The sequence below is a fragment of the Acipenser ruthenus genome, chromosome 5, assembly GCF_902713425.1.
Source record: "Acipenser ruthenus chromosome 5, fAciRut3.2 maternal haplotype, whole genome shotgun sequence".
NCBI classification, from domain to species: Eukaryota; Metazoa; Chordata; class Actinopteri; order Acipenseriformes; family Acipenseridae; genus Acipenser; species Acipenser ruthenus.
Window position 1 is genome coordinate 29249333 of NC_081193.1, and position 26375 is coordinate 29275707.

Below are 26375 nucleotides of genomic sequence, written 5' to 3' on the forward strand. Positions count from 1 at the left end.
GCCGCGAAAGTGCGGCTGGGGGAGCTGGTCTCCTGACCTTCCCCTTCCTCTTCATGGCCAGCAGTTCCCCTCCGTGGGGCTCTGACCACCCAAACTCCTGCCGCGAAAGTGCGGCTGGGGGAGCTGGTCTCCTGACCTCCCCCCTCCTCTTCACGGCCAGCAGTTCCCCTCCGTGGGGCTCTGACCACATGATCTCCGGCCGCGAAAGTGCGGCTGGGGAAGCTGGCCTCCTGACCTCCCCCCCTTTCTTCATGGCCGGCAGCTCCCCTCCGTGGGGCTCCGACCACAGTGTAGTGACCCCAGGCGAAGCAGGATCCCTGGCGACCCCAGGCAAAGCAGGATCCCTGGCGACCCCAGGCGAAGCAGGATCCCTGGCGACCCCAGGCGAAGCAGGATCCCTGGCGACCCCAGGCGATGTGGAACAGGCAGCCCCAGGCGATGCGAGGCAGGCATCCCTGGGTGGTGCGAGGCAGGGCAGGAGCAGTCCTTCCCATGACGGTGGATGTGGAACCAGCAGGTATTCACCCTCTGCTGGTGGAGGTGGGAGGGGAAAGCAGTCCTCCCACAGCGGCTGAGACGGAACCAGCAGGTATTCACCCTCTGCTGGTGGAGCTGGGAGTGGCAAGCAGTCCTCCCACGGCGGCTGAGGCGGAACCAGCAGGTATTCATCCTCTGCTGGTGGAGGTGGGAGGGGCAAGCAGTCCTCCCACGACGGTTGAGGCAGAACCAGCAGGCATTCATCCTCTGCTGGTGGAGGTGGGAGGGGCAAGCAGTCCTCCCACGACGGTGGAGGCGGAACCAGCAGGCATTCACCCTCTGCTGGTGGAGGTGGGAGGGGCAAGCAGTCCTCCCACGGCGGTTGAGGCAGAACCAGCAGGCATTCACCCTCTGCTGGTGGAGGTGGGAGGGGCAAGCAGTCCTCCCACGACGGTGGAGGCGGAACCAGCAGGCATTCACCCTCTGCTGGTGGAGGTGGCGGAGGCAGAGGCAGCTCTTGCTGCTCTGCTCCTGGTGATGGTGGAGACAGAAGCAGCTCCTGCTGCTCTGCTCCTGGTGGTGGTGGAGACAGAGGCAGCTCCTGCTGCTCTGCTCCTGGTGGTGGTGGAGGCAGAGGCGATGGGGCGGATGCTGGCCACTCAGAGGGAGGCTGTGGCGGTGCTGGCTCCCTCTGCTGTGGCGGCTGGGCTGGTGTGTGCCGTGCTCCCTTCAGCAGCATAAATAGAGGCTGCTGGGGAACACCAGCATCCTGCCCTTCTCCCCCCCAGAAAAATTCAGGGGGTTGAGCCTGTAACTCCTCCCCTTCTGGCTCTTGGGACTGCAGCTTGGGTCCTAGGGCTGTGGAAGCCCCGACTTCCCTCTCTTCGGGCCGTGGACACACCGACTCCTCCCTTTTGGGCTGTGGACGCACCGACTCCTCCCTTTTGGGCTGTGGATGCACCGACTCCCCCCTCTTGGGCTTAGGACGTTCGGGCTCCTCCCACTCAGGCGCAGGACGTTCGGGCTCCTCCCACTCAGGCGCAGGACGTTCGGGCTCCTCCCACTCAGCCGCAGGACGTGCGGGCTTCTTTGCCTTCTTAGCACCGCCCCTCCTTCCCTTCTTCGGGACCAGCAGTTCCACCTCCTGCCATGGAGGGGGTTGGTCGGGTGCTTTGTGCCCGACCTTGCCGACGGCAAAGCACCACTCCTCCCCTTTGAGGCAGGTGAGGCAGGTTTCCTGATCCACCTGCGGCGATGGTATGGCCTTCAGGTGGATCCACTCCTCCGCAGTCTCCACCTCACCTCGATCAAAGGCCTGCACAAAGAGGGGGTCTTCATATGGGCACACCTCAGGGAGGTGCCCATACTCCAGGCAGGCGAGGCACCATGTAGCCCCTCCTTCCTTCAACTCCCTCTGATGCGCATGCCACCTCTCCATATAGGCGTCCACTTCATCCATTTTTTTTTTTTTTTTTTTTTTCAAACACAAAAAACACTATTTGAAAAAACGAACACGAAAAAACCTTCCTTTGCTGTTCCTGGTCCGGCTGTTGGAGGCGTTGTTTGTCCCACGCAGGACACCATATGTGGCAGTCTGGCTCGCAGTGGTGATGTGGATGACGTCACGGACCAGGAAGTAACTCAAACCAAAACAGTGGATGGGCGGTTGAAGCTGAGTGCTGGTGCACTCAGCGTATTTAATAAACAAAACAAAAACAAAAGATTTAACAAAACACCAAACAAAAGGGCACGAGGGCCGAACGAATAAACAAACAAGTAAGTTTCGTGCTGGATACTCCAGCACGTTTTAGCAATTGTTTTCTTCCTCTCTCTCTCTCTCTCTCCCGTTCTCCACTCTCGAACACTCCACACCCCGAGTGCATAGTGCTGCTGGTTTATATACTCTGGCCGAGGGATTTAACTAGTTGGTAATTATCTTATTATCCCCCGGCCAGAGTCTGCACGCGTTTGGTAAGGATGCATGACTGTCAGCTAGTTAAATAATCAGTAGCTGATCAGCCATGCATCCTCACGAGGTTTTTAAATATAACAATAAAAGACGCGGCGCTTTTACCCGCGCCGCAAACAAAAATACAAATAATAATAAATAGGGGCGGGACACTCCGCCACACAGACATTGAACAATAATTTGCTCAGCTTCACTTTGTAATAAACATAACCCAGAATTTTACTCAAATACAAGTTTTAGGACAATACAGAATTAATACAGAATATATAGTTTTGGTTCAGATTGCCATTCACAAATACTGAAAATTCAATATGAGTAGCTAAACAGGGGAAAGCTTATGTGAGGTCAGTGAAATAAGAAACTGGGCAAAACCTGAGAAAGACACATCATAAAACAGGTACAAATTTGATGGTGGCTTTGAAACACCAAGAAAATGAAAAGTGCTGCATGTACACCTATTTTTATTTGCCTTATAAGTATGCTTGGCTTTCTGGTCTTGCTGCTTTTCCAGAAACTCAACTCCTGTTTCTTAATTATAATTTTAAAGCTGGTAGGAGTTAAAACCCAGCCTGGGAACTGTTGCTAATGTTACAAAGAACAAAGTCAGAATTTGCTGGTGTTAAACTTATCCTTATCTGAGCCTCTCCCCCATGGTAATTGCAAATGGCAGTGCACCAGAAAGAGTCACTGTGAAGGAGAGATCAGGCAGAAAGGGCAGGCGTTATTCTAAGAAGAACTGCAGCAGCACAGCTCTCGTACAGCAGCCCGGATCACATCTGCTCAGCAACACCAATTACAAGTCAATGAAGAGGTGAGATATTAAGTGCAAGGAGCCGATGAGCCACTAACTTGGATTCTGGTAAGTGTAACACTGGGAACTGCATAGTTTGTAGGATCATATATTCAATGGATATTGAGTTGAATGAAATTCGCAAAAAATCTTTGTTTTTTGTAGGTCATGCTAAAGTAACAGGTCTTACTGGTCAGCAAGAAAATCTAAGGTTTATATACTGTAAACATAAATTTGAGTAACTTATTCATTAATGTATTTAATTTATTATCATGCTTTGTGCTATATTGTTTGAAAAACATGTGAAACGTATCCAAAAAAGCAAATCTAGATGTTGACTATATTTGGTATGCTAAGTGTGGAGTAGTGGTTAGGGCTCTGGACTCTTGACTGGAGGGTCGTGGGTTCAAACCCCAGTGGGGGACACTGCTGCTGTACCCTTGAGCAAGGTACTTTACCTAGATTGCTCCAGTAAAAACCCAACTGTATAAATGGGTAATTGTATGTAAAAACAATGTGATATCTTGTAACAATTGTAAGTCGCCCTGGATAAGGGCGTCTGCTAAGAAATAAATAATAATAATAATAACTTCTCCTCAATAAAAAAAAGATTGTTTTGCATTTATTATTTTGAGATTATAAAGAATGCAAAACTGGGAATGTGTGCTTGATCAAAAGCATATTGAAGATATTAGGCAATGTCTACTTAATCTCTCATACATGTGCCTATATGCCTTAGGCATGCATGAAATGAATGGAGAAAACTTTTTTTTTTTGCTTTGGGTTAAATATTCTTAGAGACAATGTGTAGTTCAATGTTCGTGTTAGGAACACTGGTAGAAATTAAAATAGAATACTGTTTACATTGGAACATTACCAAGTGGTTGTCTTTTATATTAAACTATAAGAATGTGACATTCACATATTCAACTTAAGTTAATTTACCAATATTTAATATAATACCCATTTTAGATGCACTGGAATTTTACTAAAAAATAATAAGAGATAATATATGTAACATCATTGCGTCTCTTTGTCAGTTATTTTACATCAAATTTAACAGCGGGCTGATATAATACTTTGGCCTCCATTGTGGAGCCTTTGAAACTTGGCTGCAGTTAGTTATCCTGTTGTCCTGGCAAAATAACAGAGCATGTTTAAACAGCAGCTGCTGATATACAGTAAATATGAAAAAAACAAAAGAAAGTTAAAAAAATGTAATACCAGTAATACCTAGCCTATGAAGCATTACCACCATGGCAGTTATAATACCTGAGGCAAATGACAAGGACAAATGAAATAAGCACTAGCCTGGACTGGCAGGATTGTTGCTGGTGTATGCCTTAAACAATACTTTTAAAAGAAAAGCTGTTTATAAAACTAAAACGTTCTGGTGATACAATATTGATTTATCGTTTTTTTCTATATCGGTCTTTGAACTTGCTTTGAGCACACTTGACAATTCTAACTGCCTGGCATTTAATAGATATCCTCATTATATACAAATCAACTACTCCTCTATCAGAATTAAAAAGTCACCTTGTCACATGATTTGAATGGAATGAGGAGGTCTATTTAATGGCAGAATCGTTAGGCAATATTCGCTATTAGAGACGCAGCACCCAGAACTTCTCCCATTGATTGCAAACTTCACAATAAAGTAAGGCTAATGTAAAAAAGACTTAAGTCCACTGGTTATCCAATCAGAATGCAAGACAGTTCTGTTTAACACCTTAAAGAACAACACATTGATAAAAAAAATGTTTTAAAACTCAGAAAAGTTTGAAAAATACCCCAGAACCATAAGCAGAACAAACCATTATGGTATTAGAAATAACAATAGAATATATTTTGAACAAATATTGTGTGTGAAATTATCATGTCATAGATGTCAGTTTGCAATCTGGGTTCAGAATTTTAATAATTGCTATTTATATAGCCTTGATTGAGTCTAAACTGATATCTGTAGGACTAAATTCACAAATGAGCAGTTCCCATTCAAATACTTCCCCAGGTCTGACTTATAACTCCTTGAAGGTTTCCATGTGTTATACTGATGTCTAAAACATATTTTTGTATAATGCATAAGGCTTATTGTAAAATGTTTGATGTTGCCCGCTCCACACGTCTAGTAAAAGATCAACATTGTATCATGTTGGCACACAAGAAATACCAGAGTAAACCTATAGATGAAACAGGATTTTACTATCAAAATGACAAGTCTGCGAGAAACTGTTTTGTTATTTTGATACCACCTCTCCCAATCTGAGCCCTGGGACGTTGACTCAAACAGATCCAGTGTTCAGTGTGCACTTTAACAGTAGCAGTTAGGATAAAATGGATAGCTGTGTGGTGGGTTTGTGGTGTAAATGTCCAATAATAAATAATATGGTAATTAGTTATTTAAATGTGGCCTATTATTCCGCATAGGGATGCAGGTTGGATGGCTTACAGTGGAGTGCAATGGGATAACTGGTTACCTGTACTGCTGCATCGTATCTGATTTTTTCCAAGTGCACTTATTTTGATCTGGCAAATAATCATTTGGATTGCTAGACAGAAGCCTTATTATGGAGAATATGTGTTACCTATATTTTGTTTTATCAAGCTGTTAGCCAGATACCAGTCCCCACAAGGATACAGGTATCTTGACTGGCGTTTATTAAACTATGACTTGTAAGCTTTAACATAATGCATATGTGTATCTATATTTTGCAGTGCAGTGTGTTGTAATCTGGATATGCCTGGTCTGGTGCTGTAATGTAGATATAACAGGATTTTTTTAATACAAATTCATTTTGCATTTTAATCTATTATTGTGGTGATGCATAGTAACTTTGTTGCAGTCGGAAAGGTAAAGGTACATGTGTCTGGTACACTTCCAAGTTGGGATTTAACTGTCTGACTCTACAAATGGGTTCCATGTGGAATATGCAATGACGTAAAAATATCCAGCTTGAGAAGACAAAGGGGAAGCTATGGTGGGTGCCTCTGCAGGTGCAGTGTATTCCAGCTACCTCACAGCCGCAGCCCAAGAAACTGTTAGATGAGTGCCCATTGAGTAATAGCCTAACCTGAGGTCAGACAGTATAGAATAAACATGGTCTCATTATGGTATACGCTGTTAAAAGATTACATGCAGAAATTTCAAGACATTACATAGTTGTCATAGATAGCGTTTAGTAGTACATTTTATTGATTAAAAATGCTGTGCAGGGTGTATCTTTTCAGAAGTATTAATCAATTTTATTACCTTATAGTGAAAACTGCAATTGAAAACAGCAGGAATGAAGCAAGGTTTTTCATTAATACCTGGCTCATACTTTTACCTTTCAGTTCTTATATATTTAAATACTGATTCAATTGTTAACGTCAGCTGCATTTTAAAGTCATGAGTGCCTGCAGTGGTCAAAATTAAAGTTAGTTGTACACCCTAGGTGTGAAATCTAAAGCAAACAACAAAAATAACTGATAGTGCATATTTAACTTGGATTGCTTTTACACGTATTCCTGAAGGGGAGCCAAGGTAAAAAGATACAAGCTTGAAAAAACATCTCCTCCTGGAAGATTTGTCCTTTTGTACAGTGGTTATGATGGTAGTGTTGTGTGATGCACTACCATTACAGATTCTGACCACAATAGATGAAGGGCAACTATATAATTTGAGAAAGCAACCAAGCCTGGCTCTTTTGCAGAGTGATAAAGACACTCACAGTTGTCTGGTCGCCGGTTCAATGAAAGACTGTGAATTGTGTATAATTGCTTGGGTATTGTGAGGTAGCTGGTTTGTGTCCAGTCTCCACCTATTACATAGGTCCTGCTGCGACTCAAATTATTTCATATTGGTTATAGCCGACTGTGACTGCTGTCATCAATACTGCTGAGCCCTACAGGCCAGACAAGGTAATGGGATATACAGTACTCATCCGTTACTCAGACCATTTTGTATCTTGGGGTTAACACTTTTTAATGAGTGTCTGAAATCCACATGTAATTACATACAAACAAGCATATGATTTACTATTACATTCACATACTTGAACATCATTTAATCATAAATAAGCACACAGTTTAAACTACCACCAAAATGTACACGTATTTTGGATTGGCTTCAAATGTATTCAATAGGGAATATGCTAGTTTGAGTATAATGATGTTTGAATTACTGTCACTTATTTTAAAGTGTAGCCAACTTCGAAACTGAGGTTGTCAGTTTATGCATGACCCCTGCCTGTTACACAGGCTCATAGTAACAATTTAACAATAGAACATTGTGTTGTGTTGTGCAAGAAAAAAACAACATACATGAGACCATTTCATAACATTTATTATGAGGTATATTATAAATATGTTTTCAAAGTGGGAACTGTATGGCTTTAATGTTTTTTTTTTTTTTTTTTAAAGCCTGGATTTAATTTAATTTAATTTAATTTAATTGAAAGAATCATATTGATGCAATTATCTAGAAAATGCTGCACAGATGCATCCTTATGCAAATATTTTTGCTGACATTTTGTAATTCTAATTCTTGGATTTTCTTCGTGTTTTCTGTGTCCCACACATCTATAACACATCTAATTAGCTTTTCAAATTAATAAATTATAGCACTTAGCGATATGTGTTGTATTTAAAGCTGCAACATCTGCAATACATTTTATTCCAATAGTCTCAGCATACCTAAAGCAAAATTCTTCCAAGAGCTGCAGCAATCTGTTCCTTTCCATTCTCAATTAACGGCACACTTTAAAAGTGTAGTGTCATTTAAGATGGTTTTTTTTATCCACAAACCGATGTTGAAAATAGGTATTTCATGAAAAACATTTTTTTTTTAAATTCCATTTTGCTTCTTGAGCTAGCTTTAACAGAACTTGAAGCTGTCATGTATAACCCCTCCTACTACAAGTACTTTAGCAGCAAGACCATTCCTACACTCCCGGAGTGAAGAAGGTTTCAAAGTGATTCCAAGCGGGAGATTGCGTTCTTATAATTAAAAATGAGGCCCGTTTTCCATTTTTTTTTCTTTACCCAAATTAACTAAAATAAACAACAATTCCAAAATCCAGTGTTTCTCCACATCCACTTCCAAAACACAGTTTCCTATAATAAACTATTGCATATACTGCAGTGTGCTTTTGTAAACTTGTGTGTTATTCAGGAGGCATGAACGAGGGCTCCTCCCCCGACTTCCCTCCTACCAATAACATCTGTTAATCCCCTATTTAAACCCCAAGCCTTGAGTTTGCTTTCTGATTTACGTTTTTTTTTTGTTTATTTTTGGTTTTGTTATTGCTTGTCGCAGCACAGCTGACAAACGCCGCTGACCCTTCTACCCTCGATACCCCTGGACAAAGCCGTCTGTTTGGTCATGTATCACTACACAGCCCTGCAAGAATCCGATTTAATCATGTAAATTTGATTATCAATTTAGATTTGAAATCGGTACTCACCTTACTTTTGTTTCTCTGCAGAACTGAATTCTCGAATGGTGATTGCATTCTCTTCCTGGACAATCTGGCAATAAATCCGCCGCCGCACACTCCACGCGCTGCCGCCGCAGCACAATCCCGCCTCCCAGGCATATAGCTTCTGAAGTATGGAGTGAGATTACTGTCAGAAATATGAGACTGCAGAAACATAATTTTAAAATGTAAAATGCAAAAAATACATCCTCTCAAAAAAAATTCGCTTTCAGTTTTATTTTACCCTTACAGTTCTATTCTGCGCGTGCTCGAATCCCTTTTTACGTTTACAGTTCTATTCTGCGCGTGCTCGAATCTCTTTTTACGTTTACAGTTCTATTCTGCGCGTGCTCGAATCCCTTTTTACGTTTACAGTTCTATTCTGCGCGTGCTCGAATCCCTTTTTACGTTTACAGTTCTATTCTGCGCGTGCTCGAATCCCTTTTTACGTTTACAGTTCTATTCTGCGCGTGCTCGAATCCCTTTTTACGTTTACAGTTCTATTCTGCGCGTGCTCGAATCCCTTTTTACGTTTACAGTTCTATTCTGCGCGTGCTCGAATCCCTTTTTACGTTTACAGTTCTATTCTGCGCGTGCTCGAATCCCTTTTTACATTTACAGTTCTATTCTGCGCGTGCTCGAATCCCTTTTTACGTTTACAGTTCTATTCTGTGCGTGCTCGAATCCCTTTTTACGTTTACAGTTCTATTCTGCGCGTGCTCGAATCCCTTTTGTCTCTGCTCGCTCTCGAATTTTGACAATTGTTTCATGCTCAAAAAAATCCGCAAATGTGTAGCTCAGGCAGCCTAGATGATTGGCTGCTGGCACTGTAACTCACACATTTTTCACAGCTGCCAATATTTGGCGTTCATGTCATCTTGTTCCATAATGCTCCCCATGCATTCTGCGGCCCTCGACCAGGCAATTCATTCACCAATCAATTCCACAAAGCATTCTCAGCCAAAAGCAGCATCCTGTCTAGCATTGGATAATGCTCTCATAGACTGGTCTCAACCGATCCAGATCTCTTCAACAGATTATTAGGCTTCCAGACCCATAGGGCTGGGAAGCGTATTGTTATTGCTGTGTTTATTATTATTAGGCTTCCAGGCCCATAGGGCTGGGAAACCTATTTTTATTGCTGGGATTATTAGGCTGGGATTATTATTATTATTTTCCTGCCAAAACTTGCTTGCAAACTCACCATTCGGTAGGTTGGTAGATGCTTATGGAAAGATGGAAAATGCTAAAGAACTTATGTTGTAAGTCACATGGTTTGGTCGCCATATTGTATTGAAAAAAAAAACATTTTGCCTAAATGTAAAAATCCGTCTTTCAAAAACCACTTATTGCAAAGTGCTAAAAGTTGGTATAGTTGTTGAGGGATAGTCCAAGATTAACTGGTGTTCGTAAGAAGCTGATAGGTTATGTGGTATGGCGGCCATGCTGCATGACGTCATAATCACAAACTACAAAGATCTTCTCCCAAACCGCTAGACGGTTTAAACAAACCCAATGGCACATATGATGGTAGAGTATAGCATATAGAGTGCAGATAGGGCCATGGTTACTATGGAACACATATAGTAACCCATATATGCTCTATCAAAAAATGTAATTGCCTGTGATCTCTGACCTTTCCTAAAGGCCAAATGTAAAACTGGCTTATAACTCCTCAGAGAGTGCACATATGGTTACTATGTAAAAATGGCATTCTGCACTATTTGCTAAAGTGTTTGTTACTGGTACTGACATTCTGCACTATTTGCTAAAGTGTTTAGTACTGGTAGTGTTACTGGTACTGGTACTGGAAGCTGTAAAGTTGCTGGCAACTCTAGTAGCGCAAAAATAAAAAGTTAAATAAAAACAGTCTTACACAATACACAATCATAAAACTAAAAGAACCCTCACCCAAGCGGTGAGGAACATAAACATGAGAGCATGTCTCTCTCGCCCAGGATCTCCAGACAATGGAGCTGTTTAGCTCTCTTATATACCATGTGGCCAGGGTTGATTGACAATTAATCATTCAATCAACACCTGGCCACATTGTCACGTGTATTTGGCAGGGATAGGAATTAACCCTATCCCTGCCAATCACCAACACAAAACACACCCAATATACACCATACACACACACACACACACACAAGAACAAAAACCCCACACAACAAACCCCAATATTTAGAAAAACAAACAAACAATGCATTATTTACGTGATCCCCTACTGGTGATGATGTGTATGTCATCAGCAGTCGGAAAGATAGTGGAGAACTGCTTGTCAAACAAGTTCAATTCTCACAAGGGTTTTTGGAAAGCACACGTCAAGAATCACCAGGTTGTTGTTGCACCTTTTGCAAAATATTTCTGCGTAACACTTTACGTTAATTATCTCTAATTACTCTGTATTTACATAGTCGTTACTTTGTAAATACATGTGTACTTACATATAAGTATGCATGGCTGCAATGTACTTTATGTGTAAATCTTTTGCACGGTATATATATATATATATATATATATATATATATATATATATATATATATACAGTGCCTTGCGAAAGTATTCGGCCCCCTTGAACTTTGCGACCTTTTGCCACATTTCAGGCTTCAAACATAAAGATATGAAACTGTAATTTTTTGTGAAGAATCAACAACAAGTGGGACACAATCATGAAGTGGAACGAAATTTATTGGATATTTCAAACTTTTTTAACAAATAAAAAACTGAAAAATTGGGCGTGCAAAATTATTCAGCCCCTTTACTTTCAGTGCAGCAAACTCTCTCCAGAAGTTCAGTGAGGATCTCTGAATGATCCAATGTTGACCTAAATGACTAATGATGATAAATAGAATCCACCTGTGTGTAATCAAGTCTCCGTATAAATGCACCTGCACTGTGATAGTCTCAGAGGTCCGTTTAAAGCACAGAGAGCATCATGAAGAACAAGGAACACATCAGGCAGGTCCGAGATACTGTTGTGGAGAAGTTTAAAGCCGGATTTGGATACAAAAAGATTTCCCAAGCTTTAAACATCCCAAGGAGCACTGTGCAATCGATAATATTGAAATGGAAGGAGTATCAGACCACTGCAAATCTACCAAGACCTGGCCGTCCCTCTAAACTTTCAGCTCATACAAGGAGAAGACTGATCAGAGATGCAGCCAAGAGGCCCATGATCACTCTGGATGAACTGCAGAGATCTACAGCTGAGGTGGGAGACTCTGTCCATAGGACAACAATCAGTCGTATACTGCACAAATCTGGCCTTTATGGAAGAGTGGCAAGAAGAAAGCCATTTCTTAAAGATATCCATAAAAAGTGTCGTTTACAGTTTGCCACAAGCCACCTGGGAGACACACCAAACATGTGGAAGAAGGTGCTCTGGTCAGATGAAACCAAAATCGAACTTTTTGGCAACAATGCAAAACGTTATGTTTGGCGTAAAAGCAACACAGCTCATCACCCTGAACACACCATCCCCACTGTCAAACATGGTGGTGGCAGCATCATGGTTTGGGCCTGCTTTTCTTCAGCAGGGACAGGGAAGATGGTTAAAATTGATGGGAAGATGGATGGAGCCAAATACAGGACCATTCTGGAAGAAAACCTGATGGAGTCTGCAAAAGACCTGAGACTGGGACGGAGATTTGTCTTCCAACAAGACAATGATCCAAAACATAAAGCAAAATCTACAATGGAATGGTTCACAAATAAACATATCCAGGTGTTAGAATGGCCAAGTCAAAGTCCAGACCTGAATCCAATCGAGAATCTGTGGAAAGAACTGAAAACTGCTGTTCACAAATGCTCTCCATCCAACCTCACTGAGCTCGAGCTGTTTTGCAAGGAGGAATGGGCAAAAATTTCAGTCTCTCGATGTGCAAAACTGATAGAGACATACCCCAAGCGACTTACAGCTGTAATCGCAGCAAAAGGTGGCGCTACAAAGTATTAACTTAAGGGGGCTGAATAATTTTGCACGCCCAATTTTTCAGTTTTTTATTTGTTAAAAAAGTTTGAAATATCCAATAAATTTCGTTCCACTCATGATTGTGTCCCACTTGTTGTTGATTCTTCACAAAAAATTACAGTTTCATATCTTTATGTTTGAAGCCTGAAATGTGGCAAAAGGTCGCAAAGTTCAAGGGGGCCGAATACTTTCGCAAGGCACTGTATATATATATATATATATATATATATATATATATATATATATATATATATATATATATATATAAGTACACAACTGTATCAGCAAAGGGTTAGGGTTAGATTGTGCAAAAAGATTTACACATTAAGTACATTGTAACCGTGCATAATAATAGTAGTTAGAGACGCATTGTAAAGTGTTACCAATATCTTGAAGGATCAGCTACTGTTGTTATTGGGCAACTACCAGCAATGTCTACAAAGGGTTGACTATTGAGGATTAATGTTTCCTATTATCAGGGAATCTGGGGGTATGAAATCTGTTCTTCAGTATGGCCCTCTATTAAAGTCTTACTGAACTGCTGCCTTAGACATGTGAGTGAAACACACAGTACTTGTAACAGGAGATGCTGCTTTTATCTCTGGTCAGGGATGCCACTTGTGTAACATGTATTTACATACAACTGGGTGATACCTGCTTCATTTTTTGTTATCCTTCCCATGTAGATGTACAAGATTCGGGTAAACTGCAGGTTTCATTTTTTATGCTTTCTTTCACTCTTTATCTTTAAAGGTTGAAGTGGAGCTTGACGTTTTAGAATATATGCAGCATGGAACAAAAAACAAAGTCCTTGAAGTTTTTTCTTCAGTCCTTCCTGGTTCTGGCCCTTCATCATTTTACTGGAGCACAGCATGAAGATATGAGATCCAGTAAGAATGTTTACTGTGCCAATGAAATGGATTTCTGGCTTAATTACTGAGACCCACCAGTATAAACACAATAGAAAGAAAAATACTACTATATATATATATATATATATATATATATATATATATATATATATATATATATATATATATATATATTATATATATATATATATATATATATATATATATATATATATATATATATATATATATTAGCTGATATATTTCTCCAATTTTGTTCTTTGTGGTTTAATTCATTATTTTGAATGTTTAAATGGGAAAACATATTCAATTCTGTTTTATTGTACGTTTCATAAATAACAATGTAATTACATATGAACTACCAGAATATTTACAACTACATTTTTATTTTATATTGTTTTTATGATAACAGTGCTGAACTGTTCATAATGAATTAACCCTTTGTGGTCCATTTATTCAGCGCCTGTCAGGCGCGTCGGGTCCAATTTATTTTCACACAAGCTGTTTATTTTACACGCACTGTTTAAAGGTAATTTTATCCACAGTAAAACTGCATCTCCAGCCCCGCCCCACTCCTTGTTCTGCCAGGTTCTTACATCGGACCGGAAAGGAAAAATTGTATTGTCGGACCTGGTCTGACATAGGACCGCAAAGGGTTAATGTAGCACCTATAATGTACAACACTCAACAGTGGTACATTTAGAAACACTAAAACAAACTGAATCAATTCAATGACAAATGTTTATCCTTTTTCAATGTCTTTAATGACATAAATAGACTTTTAGTCGCATCGTTTGTCATTGACTTTGTGTTTTGTAATGTAGGATTGGAGTTTAATGTGTGCAATTCACAATTAATATCTACTTCATATGAATTCTAATATTATACAGTTACAATTAAAACATATTGTTTTAAATTAATATTTTTATTAACATTTCCAATTTCAATTTTGGAGATAAAGTGTGACATGCTATTTAAATTGTTTGCCTTATGTATTTTTTTCTCTTCTCCTAGGCTGCAGAACAGCTCCTAGTGATCTAGTTTTTATATTAGATGGTTCTTGGAGTGTTGGGGATACAAATTTTGAAATAATTAAAAGATGGCTTGTCAATATTACTACTAACTTTAATATTGGCGAAACATTTACACAAGTTGGGGTTGTTCAATACAGTGATAACCCTCTCTTGGAAATCCCATTTGGAAAATATGTTTCAAGTGAAGAACTTATAAAAGCCATGGAATCAATACAATACATGGGGGGCAATACCCGGACGGGTATAGCAATAAAATTTGCCCGGGAAAATATGTTTACTCCCTCTACCAGAGCTGCTAATGGTGTAACAAAAATAGCAGTCGTACTGACTGATGGAAAATCCCAGGATGAAGTCAAACATGCTGCAGAGGAAGCAAGGAAGAACAGAATCACTTTGTTTGCAATTGGAATTGGATCAGAAACAGAGGAAGCTGAACTTAAAGCAATTGCCAACAAGCCCTCGTCCACGTATGTGTTTTATGTCGACGACTACTTAGTAATTTCCAAAATCAGAGAACTGATGAGGCAGAAGCTCTGTGAAGGTATAGCAAATTTTAATATACATCTGCATGTTTTACACATGTACTGTATTTGTATATTGTTTGTGTTAGTCTTCTTATGCTCCCTGCTGTTTAATGATTAGTGTCTTTCTTTTGGCATCCAAGAGTGAAAACACATGTCTATTCAATCACCAGGCTGTCCTTTTCCCATCATTGGAATATGGCATGACTTTGCGCTATTTGGATACTATATCATTGCTGTGGTAATTAATTAATCTACTGTTTTACTCCCTAAAAACCTTTTTACTCCAAAATGATTCGTCACATTAAAGTTCTGCAATATGTGATTTGTGTTCTATTTGGACTCAATTGGCTCTGCGCTGACCAGTGAACTAGATGCAGCTTCCTACAACTTGCTTAGCACAATAATTTACTACCACCATATGCACCCTGTTTCCGTCATCTTGGGAGATGAATATCACCAGTCACTGGGATATACATTAGTGGACATGCATGTGTAGCGTGGGGTGTACGCCCATAAAAGGGCAGAATGCTAAATAGTTGACTACGCCACATGAAAAAGGAACCTATAGAATGACTTATTTCACCCACCCCCATGCGCAAGCCTTTTGAATCAGAGACAAAAGAGTACAATTATCACTCTTTTCCAAGCAGGATTCTTTATTAATAACACACAATAAAATGATGGCTGCAGGATGAGGAGAGCAAAAAAACATTAAAACAAATAATTGTTGTAGCCCTTAAAAGTTCACTTACTGGAAAAACAAGCAGAAACAAAAACAAGCCTGAAGCACCAAAGGATGGGACACCCAAAGTAACCAGGACCCTTAACCCTTTGCTGCCTAAGCAGAAGGGCCATATATGGGCATGAATATGAGCACTTTGTTTTAGCGCTTGTAGTTTGGCACCCTTACATCAGAAAACCCAATGTAGCAATACAAAGGCATCAAGTAGCGGTTTCCAATGATAATGTATTTTGTTGTGGAATGCATTATATTTCATATAAGCCACGCCTCCCAAATTTTGAAAAATGTAAGAATAATATTTTAAAAAAATGCCAAGTTATATTAAGGGAAAAAAGATATAGGAGCTGTGCAATTTAAGGATTTCAAATCAGAAATGAAATACCATGTACAGTTGCAGAGATACACAAGGTTTTATGATGTATGGTATTTTACAAAAACAACCTCCGAAATGGCAAATGTATACCAGCACTAAGACTTTCCAAAAACTGATACTGGAAACAGTATTACCCTGTTTGTGATAAAAAGTATATTTGTTTATAGTATAGACGTCACAAAAATAAAGAAAACCACACAAGATGTCGAGCAATGCCATTTTTATTTAAAAAAGAAGCAGATGACAACTTGACAACTTTGATAGCAAGATATTATTTTCAAAACTAGAATAAATAAAAATCACACATAAACAAAGAAAGTAAGATTATAATAAAACACATACCGAAATAATAACTACAGCTAAATAATTACATGCCATCCTTTCACACAGAAACAAAAAGTAAACTAATAAAATACATAGTGTAATAATAATGATTACAGCTAAACAATGACTCCATCCTTTTACACACACACAGAAAACATAGAAAAAGTAAACTAATAATACATAGCTTATAATAATAAATGGCGCGACAGCTAGTTAGGCATCAGATGCAGGTATTTAGTTTTGCCTCTGTTCATTTCTTGAGGAGAAATGTTTTCAAAAAAGGAAAATATATATATAATTAAAAATAACAGCAAAAATAAACGATCAGATGCTGGTACAGTAGTTAGTCTTGCCTATTTATCTAAATTTAGACCCAGCCCAGCAAAGCCCTGCACACACACACACAGATAAAACAAACAAACCAAAAAAATCATTCCAAAGGGTTTTTTTTTTTTAAAGCAGATATAAGGTTTAAGAAAACTAAAACAAACAAAATGGCTAGTTAGTCCAAGTGCTAACCTTTCAAATGGGTTGTAGATCAGCACTTCTGGACTTGTAGAACTAGAGACAGACGTTTTAAATAAATAAGTGTCTAGATGAATCTGCAGTGAACTCTGCTAAAGTGGCAGCGTCTGTGATGCGTCCTTGTAATTATATGTCCCACCCACCCTAGCCCTAAACCAATTATATGGAGACATGCCCCCCCCCCAAAAAAAAATTATATGGAGACATGCCCCCCCCCCCCCCAAAAAAAAAAAAAGAAACCACAAGATTGGTGATTGGATGGCCGCGATATGACATGAAAGGTCATCAATACTATACGATCGATTTTAAAGCTCTCCGGCAGCATAGGGTTAAGCCTGCCGTCCATGTTTAGCAGTCCTGCGTTCAATAGCAGAACGCTCTCTTGTGGTGCCATGTAACAGACATTAGCAGTTATTGAACGGTCTGTTAAGAGCGAGCAGTTTCACAATAGCAGGCAATATATCGATGTGCATTAAAACAGTTGCTTTAAGTGAGTTTTGCAATTTTTTAATATATTTAATGTAATTACTACTACTGTATTTGTTGTACTAAAGTTACTGACACTTGTTTTGGTTTAACATCTCATGCGCGAATCAGATTTGTCAAGTTATAAATAGTGCACGTTTCCTTTTCTAATTCAATCATCACTTAAAATACCATAATCAGTTTTAAAAAGCTAAAAGGACAACAAATATTACTTCTCACACATGTTGGTCATAGAAATCCATATTTGAAAAAAAAAAATCAATTTGCAGCCACCACATTGATAATGCAGGTCGGCCATTTTGAACCTCCAGCGAGGCAGCTTTGAGCTTGACTCTCTACTGTTACGTACGCTATTGGCATGCGGGTTGTTCAATAGAAAGCGCCACTTAATGCCCTGGAGCGCTTTTCCCATTAAATGCACCAGTCCAGACCAATAGCACCACCATGTGATAAATTATACTAAGTACTCAAACAACAAAACATAAAAGAAATACCAAGACGAAGCTACAACCGTGCTCAATTAATTAATGACTTAATGTGCAGCTCAAAAGTATGCCAAATATCCAAAGAAAACAAACCCATGTGCTTGACCAAGTCCAAAAAGAACCCCAGGAACAGAACAGGCAGGCGGATGACTCCACCCCCAGAGGCAGCAACCTGGCTTGTATATACATACAGTATGTATATATATATCACGTTCGCTACAAATTTATAAAGGGATAGGAAACAAAAAGTACCAACAATAAATGAAAACTGTCTGCTAAAAACACATGTGCTGTAAAACAGATACAGAGCAAAATCGTTTTATAGCTAAAAGTCACAAACTATAAACAAAAACCCAGGGTGATAATACTAAAACCAAACACCAAACATAAAAAAGCAAGGTAAGAGAACAGTGGCTGGCTGACGTTCGTGTCTCTGAAAATACAAACAAAACCGTCATCATAGTCAAAGTTTAAGTTAAAAACAAAGCCATCACACATTAAAACGAATCCATAAAATCAATTAAAAGGTTATCAGGAAGTCCAGGATACGAGAACAGCCGCAACACTCCTGAACTCGCCCTACAAAATACCCAAACAATTTATATGTTAAAAGTGAACATTTAAAAGAAGAGGTTTACCTTATAACAGGTGGGGAGGGACCTACAAGCACAGCACAGCAAGGTTAGCATCTGTTTCATTGCCCGTGCTGAACAGGTTTTATGTATGCATTTTTTTTAACAACTTGTGATTCTTTTCATCTGGCATTAGTGAAATCTGGGAGAGGCCCCTGATAAACTGACTCTCCTTACAATTAATTTGTTATTGGTTTGCTTTGTGTCCGTCAGAGACTACAGGGAGATTGACATGGCAGTTATTCACACCTCTAGGGGAGGTGTGGGTAACTTCTCCAGTCAAGCGCTGCACTGGTGTTAGTGGTTCGATAAGAAGAAAGAGGCAGCTTTAACAGATTTAAACACAGACAGCGTTTTATAATATACTATTCTAAAGGTTGTGGATAATTTTCGTCAATGTGTATTATTTGGTATCAGTTTAGGCCAATGCTGTCTGCATCCAAAAAAAAAGGGAAAAAAGAACATAATACAGACCCCCCTCAGAAGTCCCTTTGTTGTATCGTTTGATTAAGTGCACTAAATAAACCCTACAGCAATTTCCTTTTAGAATGTATGATACAGGGTCTGTGGGTTTATGATCATGTAAACGCCAATGTATAACTTGGAAAATATCACCAATAAAATACAGTAAAAGAGTTGAGATTGCCATGTTGTGTATAGTTCTCTTCAATCATTGAATTGTTGGGATTAGTCATCACTAATATCTCTTGACACTTAGCTTTGGCTTATTATACTGGAAGTAAGATGGTCCAAAATGCAGAAGAAGAAGTTAAGCAAAGAAATTCAGAGAATGCCATTTGTAAGGTGTAACAAAAAGAATGACTAGATAGATGTTGTCAAATATTGTTTACTGCCAACATTGTGTTAACTGTTATATACGAAGGGCCTTAAATTGAAAGGCTAATCAATTTCTGCCCATGTACACAACAACCCATACCCTTTGAACAGAACATAGGATCCATGCAGTTGACATTTTAGAATAGTTAACTGTTCCATATCTTCCCCCCATCTTTTTTCTGAAGCACCTCCTCACCGAGACAGGAGAAAGAGCCTACAGTAAATAGCAGTGGATCAAAATCAGTAGTATGACTACATCACTGAGGGAATTGCGCCCTCAGAATTTGAATAATTAACACATCTAATTAATTTCCTTATAATTCAGAGTTTCTTATAGGTTCGTTTTATAGGGCAGTAGGATAATAACTGGGATGTAACCAGAGAAGAAAATGCACACAGACGAGAATAAAAAGTCATACAATATTTATTTGGGACAAAGGCATTACAAGTAGGAGGGTCAATCCAAGTAGGATAGCACATTTTATATAAAATCAAGAGTAACGCTTTATATTAAGGCAGTGCTTATTAATGTTTTATAACTGTTTTATACATTTATAATAGATGCTTAATAACTATGTTGTAGAGTGTTAATAAAGCATTGTAGATGGTTTATAACCATGCAATAACCATAGACAGAATTACAGTTTTATAAATGGGACAGTTTTTAGCCAACTATTCTACTTTGGGATGTTTAACCATGCAATAGACATAAACAAAATTAGATTTTTATAAAGGGGACAGTTTTTAGCTACCTATTGTACTTTGGGATGTTTTAACATAATTCCGTCTGTGGCTATTGCATGGTTATAAACCATCTATAATGCTTTATTAACAGTCTATAACATAGTTATTATGCATATATTATATATTTATATTAAAAAAAGAAACAAGGACCAGGGGTCACAAATGGAGATTAGATAAAGGGGCATTCAGAACAGAAAATAAGAGGCACTTTTTTACACAGAGACTTGTGAGGGTCTGGAACCAACTCCCCAGTAATATTGTTGAAGCTGACACCCTGGGATCCTTCAAGAAGCTGCTTGATGAGATTCTGGGATCAATAAGCTACTAACAACCAAAACGAGCAAGATAGGCCGAATGGCATCCTCTCGTTTGTAAACTTTCTTATGTTCTTTCTTATGTTCTAAGCATCACCTTAATATAAAGTGTTACCAAATTGACTAATTACTACACACAATCCGCAGCTTCAAGAAATTCAACAGTTTTGTGATGTACTGGTTAGTACTAATATAGAACACATGTGCAAATAACAAGTGCAAATATTACTTATTAATAAATACAAAAGAACACAACTCATAATTGTAATAGCAAACCAAAATGTATCAAACCAACAAAACCACAAATGTGCAAACTGCAAACACTTGCAATATTTAACCACATATAGCTATCTCATTACAGCACACACAAAGCAGTACCATCATACAACTAGTTTTACCTAAAAAGCAAGACAAGTAGTTTACTGGTTAAATTATCACCTGGTAACACAATACAGGTATATTTAATTACCAAGCCCGTTGTAATTATATTTACAGCAATTACAATCCAAGCCGAGTGCTTCACAGGATATTATCGTTAAAAACCCTCTCACTAAACACAATGCATAATATGCTAAAATTAAGGGCGTTTCTCTACAATGAGGAACAGAAACTAAAATAAACAAACAAACCTTTACTCTACACAATGACAGGCTGTTGAGGATTACACTGTATAGCAAGCCTGTGTGTCATTTTACCAGCAGCCGGCCACAGTAAATGTAAACTTGCTTAGTTTTGAACAGTACATATCACTAGTCGCTTCCCTTAGGGATTTACTCCCAACAGCCAGCTTCAGCTGTAGCTAAATAACCAATTACTAAAGATGCATCCAAATTGGTTTACTCACGCCCTCTCATAATTCCAAGAATACTTTGCCCGCTACTCATAGATCTCTCAAAGGCAGGTTTACAATCGTACACTCGCAAAAATATAACAGCTGTCCGATTCTTTTGTGAAGTTACACAACACTAGTGCCGGTGACACGACACATCCACACAACACAGATGCCTCTGCCCCGACAACCTCTCATTCTCTACATTCTGTTCCAGTGCTGCCTTTAAAAAGATGCAGGTGAACCAAATCAACAGATCTGATTGGAGGATGGAAAAGGAAGGACAATCAGGGAGGGCCATCCTAAAACAAAATCAATTACGAATCACACAAACACCCACTTATCTTTTATTGATACCAATTTAAGAACTTTATCAGTTCAATTTGAATTGTTTTTAAATGTATTTTTAAAGACTGTATCCACTGACAGATCTGGACAATTTAATTTGACACCACACTGTGAATACATTTTTTTTTTGGCCTGCAAATTTACAATGCTACTCCCAGGGCACAAAGTGCCATACTAAGCCAGTTGCAAGGGCAGTTCATTCCAATCCCCAGCTCTCTGCACTGACCGATATACAAAGCAGCTTTAAACCTGTGTTTATGGCCACATTCGTAGGATGCACTTTTGCTGTCTTGTTCGTAAGCATTTTAAGCATTGTTACCCTTCTTAAACTTTAGTACTGTAGTTTGTAATTGAAGATGAATTTAACCGGGAAATGTGTGTCACAGTGTGTGACTCCTGACTCTGCAAACATTTAAAATATAAATTGGAGACTCCAATTCGTGTACCATCAAAAGTGGCACATAGGGAATCGAACACTGATTTTTTGTTCCTAGTGCCTATTCAATGGCATGGTGCAGAAAGACTAATTTGATTTTCCCTACGGAAATGCGATCGCTTCATTGGTGCCCATGCACCGAAATTAGAGTGGTCAGGTGCTATATAAGCATTTTCATAACAAATAGGTCAATTCTTAAGTCAAGGTTCTGCCTGTAAAAAATAAAAGTGCCTGAAAAAAAGTACCGGAACAACTGTCCATAAACATTATGGACAACATAGAACATCACTACAAATAATTGCCAGATGCACATTATTATATCTGCCAATCTATCATGACATCATGATGGCGCGTTCTATCACCCATTTATTTTTAAGAATTAATGTTATTCGTATTAATGGAATCTTTACAATATAAATATAAATCAGAACCATATTATGCTGGGTAAAATATCCTGTTCCATTGATTTTGTTTGTATGTAATTTTAATGTTCACAGGTCTTATGTCCCAAGATTTTGTATAGCTTTGCTTTTAATTATACAGTTCTAAGAATAACCAAATGTTGTGCCAAGCAGACTCAGAATTTCCCGTTGGTCCTAAATAACTTGTTTTAAAAATGTTTTTCTGAAGGGATTTTCCTTTGCTGAAAACATTTAGCTGTCCATGCTTGTACAATGCCAAAACAGCTATGTGCCAAATGTTCAGGGTGGGAGGGATGTAAGAATCTGCCCACTAGGGGCATGTTTGAGGTTTCATAAACTCTTGAGATCATACGTGCAAGATATTAGAGGATTAGAATAAAATGCTGAATAAAAGGGACCAAAGTTGTGGGTTATTTGAACACACTGTTCCTCCCTAAACACACATTATAATGAACCCTCAGGGTGCATGGGGAAATCTACCAAAACTGCTCAAATGATAGTGTCTTGACGTTGGCTTTGATAGGTCAAAAAGAGATGCCATTTTTGGGGAAAAGGTCACATTTTCTGGCTTTCACACGGAAGAGATTTTGAAGGAATGCATACTGGCTAAAGGTCCAGTATTATGTGCCAGGGTTTTTCACTACAGGCTCTATTAGTTCAGCTTTAAGCCAAAAGAAACAAAATCCCTAGTTCAATTATTTTAACCCAGAATTGACCATGAATGCTGTACTCCTCTCTTACAGTATTTAACTCACAGACTCCTTTCCATAAAGTTCAAAGAACTGCTTATAGTCCTTCTCTTAGGTTAAACAGTGTAAGATATTCCATAAAATAGTATTTTTTTGTGAATAATAACCCTTTACCACAAGTCATTTCATTTTTTGATTAGCCATTTTTTTTGGTTTGTAATATATATTTGTATATTAATACATTTTTTAAGATAGCGTTTGCTGATTTCTTTTAACTTTTGATTTGTTTTACTGAACTGATATTTTATACATGACTTTGTATATTGTATGTTTGTATTGTTGTTCTTGTACAGTGCTTTGGGTCAGAGAAAAGCGCTCTATAAAAAAAATATTATTATTATTATTATTATTATTATTATTATTATTATTAACTTATTAAATAACACTGATAAAGTGAAATGGTAATTAATTGCATTTTAATTAAGTGTTTGTGACAGTCTGGCTCGCTGTGGTGATGTTGATGACGTCACGGACCAGGAAGTAACTCAAACCAAAACAGTGGAAGGGCGGGTGAAGCTGAGTGCAGTAGCACTCAGCGTATTTATTAACAAACAAAATATTTAAACAAACCAACAAAACACAAAACAAAAGGGCACGAGGGCCAAACGAATAAACAAACAAACAAGTAAGTGTCGTGCTGGACAATCCAGCACGTTTTAGCAATTGTTTTTCGAATGTTGCTCGCTCTCTCCGCTCCACGTACTCTCCTCTGTACACCCAACCCAGAGTGCAGAGAGCTGCAGGTTTATATACTCTGGCCGAGGGATTAACTAGTAGTTAATTATCTTATTATCCCTCGGCCAGAGTCTGCACGCGTTTGGTAAGGATGCATGACTGTCAGCTAGTTAAATAATCAGTAGCTGATCAGCCATGCATCCTCACGGGGTTTTAAAATATAATAATAAAAGACGCGGCGCTTTTACCCGTGCCGCAAACAAAAATACAAATAATAATACATAGAGGCGAGACACTCCGCCACAGTGTTTAATTTCAGTTTTACAGTGATAGCGAAAATGTATGGTTTCAGTATCCTTCCTCATCTTATCTATAATTTATCAGTTATTCAGTTTTAAGATCATATTTGGTTGAGAAATGTGAATGGGATATTTATTTAACCAAAACAAGTTAAAAAAAAAAAAAAACTCCTTAACAAAACATTTCTTAAAGCACTGCTTAAAGTAAATCCATTGAATGTTGAAAAGTGAACAATTATTATTATTATTTTTTTTTTAATTTTCCTGGTTGGATATTTTTTTGTTTATACAATGTTATTATTTCTTACTTATATATACAGTTTCTCTGTCAGTATGACATATTGCTCTAATAAATAACATCTTTTGCTGGTTATAGTAAAAGCTCTGTATGATACCCAGATTGTACTTCAAACTACATTTCCTTAAACAAAATATATTTGATAATGAATTCAATGTGATTCGTATAAAGATAACAAAACTATATTAATTGGAGAGCAAGCAACATAGAATACAAAAGAAAATTCTTCATCCTCTTAGATAACTATTTCGTCATTTCGTTTCAAAATATATTATATTGATAGTAAAATCATCTCCAGAATAGTCTAAACCCATCATACATAGAAATTTCCATATATATATATATATATATATATATATATATATATATATATATATATATATATATATATATATATATATATATATATATTTAATGTTAGGGTCACATATATTTGAAAGAGATTATTATTTTAATATTGAAGAAAAAATGTGATATTGAATAACAATGTAGTTGCCTTATAAGGTCATCTAATTTCCCCATAAACATGTTTAAATGATCTTTTATTGACAAGGTTTTATTACTCTGGATCCAAAGATTACAAAACATTTATATTGGAAACTATACTGTAAATGTAGTTTAAAGCACATGAACGACCAAATAGAGAGACACTTGTGTCAAAATGGTACTCTTAAAATGCAGAGTGCTGGAGTTTACCCAGAGGTATGCCTTTTTTGTTAATTTTCTTCTCCCTCTGTTATACAATCTGACAAACAATGTTGATTGAGAATTGTAATAATTTTCTGTCTGTTGTAGCTGCTAAATGAGTCATTAAATTTAATTCATCACACATTTTATTTCTCTCCAGAAACGGTTTGTCCAACAAGAATCCCAGTAGCAGCTCGTGATGAAAAGGGCTTTGATATTCTACTTGGTGTAGACATTGCCAAAAAAGCGAAAATAACTCAAGGATCTTACTTCGGTAGGAAAGCCTATCTGGTGACATCACAGGTTGACTTAACTGAAAGCACAAGGTATTGCCTTCTAAGAGTCGGGTTTTAATTTATTTATTTTTGTTTGTGATTCATTAACTTGAGCCTTTAAAATATATATATATATATATATATATATATATATATATATATATATATATATATATATATATAAATGATGTTTAAGATCATATGGGTTTTATTTGAGAATTCAAAAGTGTTTTTTTTCTTAATTGTAGGAATATATTCCCTGATGGTCTACCTCCATCTTATGTCTTCGTCTCCACAATGAGGTTTAAAGGATCAATAACTCGGGAGAAGTGGGACCTCTGGAGGATTCAAGCTCTTGATGGGACTTCCCAAATTGCTGTTACATTTAGTGGACAAGATAAGACAGTAACATTTACTACAACAAGCATGGGGAATGGCACACAGAAAGTGACCTTTACATCGGCTGGATTAAAGGTACTCCATCAAATATCCTCTGCATGCATAATAAGAAACATACTGCTGAATAAGAAGCTTTCAAATGGAGCCCCCTCTTTTCATTTTATTTATTTTCTACTAGTAGAAGTGGTTGTAATATTGTGTTCAATGAAAGCACCCATATCAAATCTTGCTCATATAATTCAATGACAATTCTGAGGTACATACAATATAATCAAGTTGACATGACCCAAACAGAAAAGAAACAATGCGATAATAACAGAAAATAAATTACAAAACATACTACAAAAGAAAGATGCTCCACACTAAAATGGTGATTAAAACGTCTGCTGTCATGGTT

General features: G+C 38.1%; 1 protein-coding gene across 1 annotated transcript in view; it reads left to right on the forward strand.

Annotated features, from left to right (window-relative positions):
- Positions 1-3066: 3066 nt before the first annotated feature.
- LOC117402494 (collagen alpha-1(XXI) chain-like) overlaps positions 3067-26375 on the forward strand; it is a 90270-nt gene continuing 66961 nt past the window's right edge. Inside the window, exons 1-5 of the mRNA XM_059023966.1 lie at positions 3067-3305; positions 13423-13559; positions 14556-15116; positions 25465-25630; positions 25828-26053. Of these exons, the coding sequence (XP_058879949.1) occupies positions 13460-13559; positions 14556-15116; positions 25465-25630; positions 25828-26053 (1053 nt within the window). The 5' untranslated portion in view covers positions 3067-3305; positions 13423-13459. The remainder of the gene's footprint in view (positions 3306-13422; positions 13560-14555; positions 15117-25464; positions 25631-25827; positions 26054-26375) is intronic.